Source organism: Eumetopias jubatus, unplaced genomic scaffold (genome assembly GCF_037043125.1).
Source record: "Eumetopias jubatus isolate StellerSeaLion01/CBP00866 unplaced genomic scaffold, mEumJub1_p1.0 scaffold_2, whole genome shotgun sequence".
Taxonomy (NCBI): Eukaryota; Metazoa; Chordata; class Mammalia; order Carnivora; family Otariidae; genus Eumetopias; species Eumetopias jubatus.
In genome coordinates this window covers 167,578,980-167,588,471 of record NW_028274808.1, presented here as the reverse complement: position 1 = coordinate 167,588,471, position 9,492 = coordinate 167,578,980, and the positions used below count along the sequence as shown (strand labels likewise).

General features: G+C 49.0%; 1 protein-coding gene across 1 annotated transcript; it reads left to right on the top strand.

The window, feature by feature from the left end:
- Positions 1–622: 622 nt before the first annotated feature.
- On the top strand, positions 623–3,614 carry SHISA3 (shisa family member 3). The gene is made up of 2 exons (XM_088021183.1): positions 623–940; positions 3,177–3,614. Exons 1-2 carry the CDS (start codon positions 623–625, stop codon positions 3,612–3,614), a joined length of 756 nt encoding a protein of 251 aa, XP_087877309.1.
- Positions 3,615–9,492: the final 5,878 nt, after the last annotated feature.

Here is a 9,492-nt window from a genome sequence, read left to right as displayed (position 1 = left end):
CTCCCCCTCCCTCTTCCTTTTTAAAGGACGTCTTGCAGGCAGAGCTGTCAGCAACCCCGAGGCCGTTTGTACTTGGCCGCGGTCAGGCTGACTCCTGCTCCGGAGACAGACAGGGGCGGGGGTGGAGGCGCCGCGGGTCCCCGCGCGCCCGCACGTGGGGATCTCAAATTCTTCCTCCTTCGGGCTCCGCTCGGGACCCGGCGACGGCCACGAGGAGGGGCGCTGTGCGGCGCGGGGGTCGCCAGCCCGGGACGTGATGGCTCCCTTGAGGAGAGGGGCGGGAGGCGGCCGACGGTCCGGCGCGCCCTTCGCGCCCGCCGCAGTATGAGACCAGCGAAGGGCGGCAGCAGCTTCCCCAGCAGCAGCCTCCGCCGGCGCCTCCCGCGGGCCCTCGCCCCCTCGCCCCCGCGCACCATGCAGACCCCCGGCCTGCGGAGCCCGCGGCGCAGCCCCTGCCGCCTCCCCGGCCCCTGCTAGCCCGCGCGAGGAGTTGGGGGGGGTGGCTCGGCCGCCAGGGGCCAGCCGCCCGAGCCGCGCCCCGGGGAGGGAGGCGGCACCGCGGCGCTCCGCGCTTCGCTCTCCCGCTGCGTTCCCTCCCGGCCGGCCCGGGCGCCCAGCGGCGATGGGGGCGCTGCTGGCGCTCTGGCTTCTCCTGGGCTGGCTGCGCTGGAGCCCGGCGGGCGCCCAGCAGTCGGGAGAATACTGCCACGGCTGGGTGGACGTGCAGGGCAACTACCACGAGGGCTTCCAGTGCCCGGAGGACTTCGACACGCTGGACGCCACCATCTGCTGCGGCTCCTGCGCGCTGCGCTACTGCTGCGCCGCGGCCGACGCCAGGCTGGAGCAGGGAAGCTGCACCAACGACCGCGGCGAGCTGGAGCACCCCGGCATCACCGCACGTAAGTGCGGGCCCTCGGCCCCCGCCCGGCGTCTGCGCTTGGTGGGGCGGCCAGGTGGGCGCATCGAGGCGGAGCGGGTGGTCGCATTTCGGGTCAGGCGCCCTAATTCGCTTGCACTCCCGATTCCCGCCACACGCGGTCTCCGCGGGTCAGCCCCAGGAAAGTTTGCAGGGCTTGCACCGGAGGCCCTGGGCGAGACAGCTGGAGCTCGCGGGAGCGCGGGAGGTGAGGAGAAGAGCTACGGGGGCAGCGTCAGGTCGGGTTGCGGTTTTCCGGGGCGGTGGGGGCGCCCCATGGTGCGTCCTGGTCACTCCAGGAGTTTCGGGGATTGCCGGCGGCCAGAGACCGCAACTCTTGGGGAGCGCTCATCTGCAGCCCCGCAGGGCCCAGGAACTTGAGCCACGTTCACCGCTCCCCCCCTTTTTGGTGGATCTTTGGTAGCGTTCCTAAGCCTCTGCCTCGTTCTCCCCACTTCCTTTCATTTCTCTGCATCGAATTACCCTCTCCGGCCCACCCCCATTGTCACGCCTTTCAGAAATGCCCAGGTCCTCTAGGTGGAGATTCAGAAACCAGGGTCGCAGGGGCTGCCCGCCCCCTATTCTCGTGTCGGAAAACACGGGTCAAATTTCCGCTCACTTCAGAGCGGAGTAAATCATGACCCCAGCAGAGGAACTTTACACCAAAAAAAAAAAAAAAAAAAAAAAAGAAAGGAAGGAAGAAAAGAAAAAGCTTTCCACCTGAATGGGAACGTCAGGGAAACCGGTTAGAGCTCGAGGCGATGGTTTTACCGCCGGGACCCGGGGGAGCGGGCGGAGCTAAGAGCGGGTGACACCCCAGAACTCCACAGCGGAGGTGTGAAGCGGGCAAGAGAAGGTCGCGGGAAAGAGAATTATTGGTGCCCAGAGTACCCCCTCTGCCCCAGAGCCACTCGCCAATAGAGTAATAACCCGGAGGAAAGGGGAGCCTGCTCTGCCTTAGAGCTCCATTACACTCTCAAGGAATTTAACTTCGAGCGTCAAAACTCCCAATCTGGGGGATTGGCGAAGTGGTTTCTGGAGAAAAGATGCTCAGGGGAAAGCAGGGAACTCTAGGCGGTCCTCTACAAAAAGATACAGACGCTTTCCCCTGGCTTACTCCACTCACCCTGGGGGACCCGGTTGCTCTGCAGAGTGTAAGGGTCGATGCGCAGTCTGCAGCGGGGATTCCTTCCTGGGCCTCCCCGAATCCGGTTTCTTGCGGGGGGCGGGGGGGGGGAGGGCAGCAGGAGAGGGGGCCGGCCCCGCACTCACTGAGGCGGGATCAGCTGAACTCTGAGGGACCTTGGCTTGTGGCTCTGCCCCTTGCCAGCTGTGTAACTTGGGCAAGTTACTTAACTGCTCTGGGCCCCATCTCAACTCTAAAATGGGCATATTGTTCTCAGAGGAGTTGGATTGTGGATTGAGTGAGAGTGTATGAATGCTTAGCACAGTGCCCCCAAGTAAGTGGTTAGTCGCTTTCCCCTCGCCTTCTACTACTAAACATGGCAGAGCGGATGGGAGACTGAAGAGCTTACACCCAGGAACCTACAGAACCTCCGGGTTGATAGTTACCTGTCAATCACTGCTTGTGTGTCTTTGGGAGGGTCAAAAACAAGTATGTTTCCACATCTGGAAAACAGAGCTGACCATGTCCACCTTACAAGAGTCTCCACAGGACTTGAGTCAGATAATAAATAAGAAAGAGCCAGGCACAATTTCCGATGCAGTCAAGACACAGTTAATTGAGGCCCACTATGGCTTTCTTTATACCATTCTTTCCTTAGTCTTATAATGGGGGTCTCCCTTACAGGCCCGGTTCTCTTTGCTTAGATTGGAGATTCTTGGACGGGAGAAGAATTTTCAGCATCGGGGATGGGTCAGAGCCCTAAGTGCCCCACCGTGATAAAACTACCCAAAACCTGGATTTAAATCCGGAGTCAAGGTGACCAAACAACTCACCCTTCCCCTCCCTTCAGTGCTTGAACAGGAGGGTAGGTTCTGTTCCTTCTGATTTCCAGATGTGCAATATAATGGCTAATTGCTAACAGAGGCTCCAGGATCAGTTTGCTTCCTTCCCCTGCTAGGAGCAAGAATATTCAGTCATCTCAGTTCGCACTTCAGAGATTACCAGTAATAAGCTCCGAGAGCCTGGGCTGACAAGGGTGGTCCTACTGGGCCGCTTACCTCCCACCGGGAGCTGCCTGGAGTTTGGGAGACTCTTGTCCAAACACCTGTGTCTGTCTGTTTTTACCTTTCAGAGCCCGTCTATGTTCCCTTCCTCATCGTTGGCTCCATCTTCATTGCCTTCATCATCCTGGGCTCCTTAGTGGCTATTTATTGCTGCACCTGCTTGAGACCCAAGGAGCCCTCACAGCAGCCAATCCGCTTCTCACTCCGCAGCTACCAGACAGAGACCCTGCCCATGATCTTGACTTCCACGAGCCTCAGGGCACCTTCCAGGCAGTCCAGCACGGCCACCAGCTCCAGCTCCACTGGGGGCTCCATCCGCAGATTCTCCTTTGCCAGAGCAGAGCCAGGCTGCCTGGTGCCCTCACCGCCCCCACCTTACACCACAGGCCACCCAATCCACCTGACGCAGCCATCCGGTTTCCTGGTGTCACCCCAATACTTCGCTTACCCACTCCAGCAGGAGCCCCCGCTGCCTGGGAAGAGTTGTCCGGACTTCAGTTCCAGTTGACAAGCCACAGCGATAGTACACCTGGAAGACAGGTGGAGGGCTGTCGCCATTGCCCCAAGGACTTCCGGGGGAATTTGCCTTGAACCCCGCAATGTCCTGGAGGAATGTGCTAGGAAAACACAGCGCCTTCTTAGTCCTACGCTTCCTGGCTCCAATCACAGGATGGGTGTGTTACAGAATTGCTTTCTGGCTTTGAAAACATGGTGATTATTACATTTCAGTTTATGCTACTTTTATTCCAAATACGCAGCAGTTCGACTTTTAAAGTTGCAAATTGGCTGAAGATGTGTAATTGGACAGCTCAGCTATACTGTTGAGAAAAGGCCCACGTGTTCTTTTTTCATTCTAAGTTGTTCAGTGAGTCATAATACCAATCTGTACCTCAACAAGCAAAGGAAAACACCTGGATGGTAATTATTGAAGGTTCTTTTTAAAAAAATTAACAACTCAGCAACCTGAGGGGACAGTTGAACAACCTATTTATGATTCGGGGAGGAACCTAACAATGAATAACATCAGCATTGTGAGAACAGTTACTTTTTAAATTAATAACTAAATTTTGTTTAAAATATAAGCTTTTTCAGAATACAAGATTTCAATAACCACATGAGGAGTTTAAGGTTTTAAATATTTACACAGATATTCATTGTAACACAGATCTTACGTAAAAGCATTTCCCCCACCCACCTGAGGGAATATTTATTGCAGACTTTTTGTTCAGCAACATTTAGTGTTTAAAGAAAGTTGGACAGTTGAGTCTTAAAACCTTTATTTGTAAAATGAGTTATGATGTACAAATGTAAAGATTTGTAACTTAATGTATTTACCACATTGACGGTACTAATTATTTAGTAGTCACACTGAAATTTTTTATGTAATAACTATGGAGTTCAGAGTCCAGCTCTTGGTTACAATTACCCAATATTACATATATTAAGTGTCACTGAATTCCACGTCTGAGGATTACACATTTGGGCATATATCCTGCTGGGTTAGAATAAATAAAATGTTTTTGTGATGCCCATTTGAAATTTTAGATCAACGCGCTTCATTTTATCTTCTTAATGATACTCTGCTATTCAATAAAAGGAAATGTCTTTACTTATCACTTCATAGTTTGAAATTAAAAAAAAATCTTACATTGATTTTCAATTGCATTAAAAAGCTCTTTTTGCAGCAGGGCTTGTGAAAAGCAGCGAAGGATGTGAATTTTTATAGATTGAAAAGTCGGGACATTTCTCATAAGAATCTGGATTTCTGGCTTCTTGGGACACTGGGAAGATGCGGCACGGAGGCGCGTGTACTGCCATGGGATCAGGCCAGCCATTTTCAGACCAGGCGCTTGCCATTTATCAGCCTCCTGCCCGGTCTCCCCAGCCTGGCCCCATTCACTCCATTTTGTAACATACCTGGCCCCTGTGGGTGTCGTTTGGGAACCCAGGTTTATATGAATTCGTGCTACCATATGTCACCCTCAATAGCTCTTTTCATTTTGTAGTTTTTAGAAAATACAATACACTTTTACTTATTTTTTAAGTAAGCTCTAAGCCCAACGTGGGGCTTGAATTCAGGACCCTGAGATCAAGAGTCACATGCTCTACCAACTGAGCCAGCCAGGTGTCCCTCAGTAGTCCTTTTAAACTAGGGCTACTTAGAGGTAGAGTTCTGATCTGAGGGACTTGCCATGTGGCCTTGCCACTTTGCTTTCCAGCTGAGGAAGCAAGTTCAAAGACACTGTGGCTCTGCCCAGTCTGAGGGCAGAGGAGCCGTGACTTCTAGTGCCCTGCTTTCTCCCATGACTAAAATGGTGACCTCAGCTATCCCATACTCACCAAGACAACACATGAAAGCAAGAAAGGGAGGGAGGGAGGAAAGAAGGGAAAGAGGAAAGGCTTCGCAGTAAAAGGACACACATTTGTGAGCATGCTCCGGAGCACATGCCTATGTCATTAGATTGGTTTTATTCATGTCTGTTACATACTGCTCCTTTGATTTTTTTTTAAAGATTTTATTTATTTATTTAATTGACAGAGAGAGGGAGAGACAGCGAGAGAGGGAACACAAGCAGGGGGAGTGGGAGAGGGAGAAGCAGGCCTCCCGCCAAGCAGGGAGCCCGATGTGGGGCTCGATCCCAGGACCCTGGGATCATGACCTGAGCCGAAGGCAGTCGCCTAACCAACTGAGCCACCCAGGTGCCCCTCCTTTGATATTTTTAAAGTTAACCTCTACTGGGCTCTTATGAGTCAAAAGCTATTCTAAATACATATTTTTAAAGATTTATTTATTTATTTTAGAGAGTGAGAGAACATGGTGGGGAGGGACAGAGGAAGAGGGAGAGTCTTAAGCAGACTCTGTGGGGCTGAGCTCAGAGGCTGACATGGGGCTCGATTTCAAGACCCCGAGACCATGACCTGAGCTGAAAACAAGAGTTGGATGCTTAACTGACTGCGTCACCCAGGCGTCCAAAACTATTGTAAATATTTACATGCACTAATTTTATCCTCCAAACAACTACAAGCAGGGAAGCATTTTAATTCCTATCTTACAGGCTTGGAGGAGTGAAGTAACTTGCCCAAGGTCCCAGAGCTAGTCAATACTGGAGCTGTGTGCAAAGCCAGATTCAAACAGTGAGGGGACACCTGAGTTGAAATTTTGACGTTTCTATGCCATGAAGTCCAGTATGGAGTAAAGCATGAAGCCCAGTTCCTCTCTCTAAAGCAGCAATTGTCAACTCTATTGGGCCCAGTGAGCTCTCCTTAGAACAAACATTTTGTGCCATCCCTTTATCCTAAAATGAAATTTATAGGTAATATTACTCCCTACAGATAGGATTTTTTTAAAAAAATAATGCAATGTTGCCATGGTAAATAGAAAGGAGAAAGAAAAGGAAAATAATTTCAAAATGTAACAGTTTCAGGGGCACCTGGGTGGCTCAGATGGTTAAGTGTCTGCCTTCAGTTCAGGTCATGATCTCCAGGTCCTGGGATCGAGTCCCATGTGGGGCTCCCTGCTCAGTGGGGAGGCTGCTTCTCCCTCTCCCTCTGCCTCGCCCCTGCTTTTGCTCTCTCTCTCTCTCAAATGAACAAATAAAATCTTTAAAAAAATATGTAACAGCTTCAGTAGACCTAACAAAGTTCTCAGATTCAGACCTCTACGCAGAATCACTGAGACGTGACAGTTCCAAACCCAGACTGATGCAGGTTTGCCAGACTGGCAACTCATCCATCCTAATTGCATTGCGGCTATTAATGTGATTTTTTTCCAAACAAAGCAAGGTCTGATCTCCTTTTGATATTCACAGTAGTTATATATCTGGAAAATTCAGTGTATATTAAAGCAGTGCAAAAGATACTTTACAGGTATAATGGGATTAGGGGTTTCCACCTAAAGAAAAGGTGGGACATTCCAAAGTCATGCTGATAGTCATCAAGTCTTTGTTGGGTGGACCATCCTATGCATTGTAGGATCTCTTTTAAAACTGAGTCTTATTCCAATGAATACCCACGGCACACCCATTCCCGTACCCCAACACTGTGGGGGCACAGATGGTCCTACACAATTCCACAATGTCCTCTAGAGGGCAGAACTGCCTCCACTGAAAATCCTCTGGTTTGTCAGACTTCTCTAGAGAAGTGGCCATTTGCCATCCCTTTGGAAAGTGGTTCCGTTAGGCAAAATAATGCTAAGGAATTCAGAAAGCTCACGAACTTTCTGCAAACCTCCCTTCCTTAGCAAGGTGCTCCAATTAATCAAGTTATGGGCAATAAGTTGTTTAAAATTAGGGAGACACTGTGTCCTCATTGTAACATGGCATTCGGTGACACTGAATCAAATCATAGCCCCACCTACTTGTTGACATACAGCGCATGTCTTTGGACTTCTCTCTGAAAGATATGTAGCTAATATTGCTTATAAACCCAGGGTAATCGGGCCGTCCTGCAGCAGATTTCCAGAAATTGTCCATTCAGCAAGTGTTTTTTGGACACCACCTTAAAGAGGCACTGTGCTAGGGGTTGGGAGTATCAAGATGAATAAAATTCAGGTCTGATTCACAAAGCCTCTGTGTTCATGGACTCAGGCATGGCTGCAAGTCCTTGTGATAAGGTGTTACAGATGCTCTATGAGAGAAGCACATTATCTTTCCTGCTTTCCAGAGGAGTTCAGTCATTTAGGGGAATATGAACCCCAAAACCAACATTTAGAATTCATTCTGGTAACTGCAATGATAGGGGACATATACAGTGCCTTGGCAACACCTCACTCATCTGGAGGGGATGAGATTGGACCTGAGCCTCCGGATGAATGGGATGTGAGTGAGAAAGACTGGGTGGGGGAGGGAGAAACCAGTGCTGGGAATGAGGGGAAGAGCGTATTAAGCAAAGAACTGGTAGAAAGGCAGAGACACACCCACAGCATAAATGAACAAGGAACATTCTGGAAACTAGACGAAGAATACAAAGAGTGAAGGTGGAGAGATGGGCAGGGTCAGTATCCGAGATCTTGAAAACCATGGTGGTAGGCTATACACCAAATGCAAGGGAGAACCTTGAAGCCTTCCATGAGGGAAAGCAGCTTGATCACATCGCCATTTTAGAAAGTTTAGAGAGCAAGGGTCACGTGAAATCACCTGAAATTTCCAAAGAGAGGCTTGCCACAACATCAAAATACAGCGGAAATTTGGCTGATTAATGCTTTATTACTTTCACAGAGAATTTGAGTCCTAACATCCTAAAATCACCATTATTTTGAAGAACGGAAGTTCTACACTTTGAAAGGAACTTATGCAAATAATGGGTGCCATTTACTAGGCACTGTGTGTGTCCCAAGTGCTTTATGAATTATAACATTTAATCTCCACAAGCCTGAGGTAGGGGTTTTTATCATGCCTGTTTTGCAGATGAAGAAGTCAAAGCAGAAAGGTTAAATGCTGTGCCCAAGGTCAGACACTAATAGCAGAGCCAAGACTTGAACTCTGGTGGGCTGTTTTGAAATTCTATGTTCTTTATGACATATAACTTACTACATGCTCCCTCCCCAGTAGAATGAACTTTCTAGAATTTCTAGAAGGCCTATTTTCTCAGGAAAAAAAAGTCAACCTGCTTTTCAGAAAATCGTCTGGGGAAAACGTGTTAAATTGTACACATCCTATAGATATGATATCCTATAGAATAGAGGACATTGTAACAGTCAGATTTTGTGCTATATTATGAATCACAGCATATAAAGCATGAATAGAAGTATTAGATGACAAACATTTCTCCCTTTGCACATGAGAAACTCAGGAGACCAGGTGACCTAGCAGGGATTTTGAAGTCATAGTGTCTGGGTTAGTTTTCTAGCTCTGTCACTTATTATAAGCTGAGTGACTTTGGGTCACTTACCTTCACTGTGTCTCAGTTTTGTCATTTGTAAAATGGAGATATTAATGGCATCTTATTGCGTAGGGTTGTCTTGAGAAATAAGAAGTTAGAGTCACTGTCTCCAAATACTTGCATTCTAGTGGAGAGGGAGCTGTGTAGTAGGTTAACAATAAATAATGGAAAGCAGATGATCTACCCTAGAACAGAAACAAAAGGCTAAGTACTGTGGGAGGGTAGATGTAACTGTTGATCGGAGTGCGGGGAACAGAGAAAATGGCCCCATGGCTTGATGGAATGAGTCCATGAAAATCCATGGCCCAATTTGATACCTGGCCAGCTTCTCCTTGTTGCCAGGAGTAGAGCGCTCTCCCACCCCGTTGGGTATTCATGACCTGTACATTTATTATCTGCTTTAGAAGAATGTATTTAATAAAGTTGCTTTAGAATGATTATTCATTATAAAGCCAACACTTTTAATTGTCCAAATGAATAGATTGTTCCCTCTTATTTTCCCCACC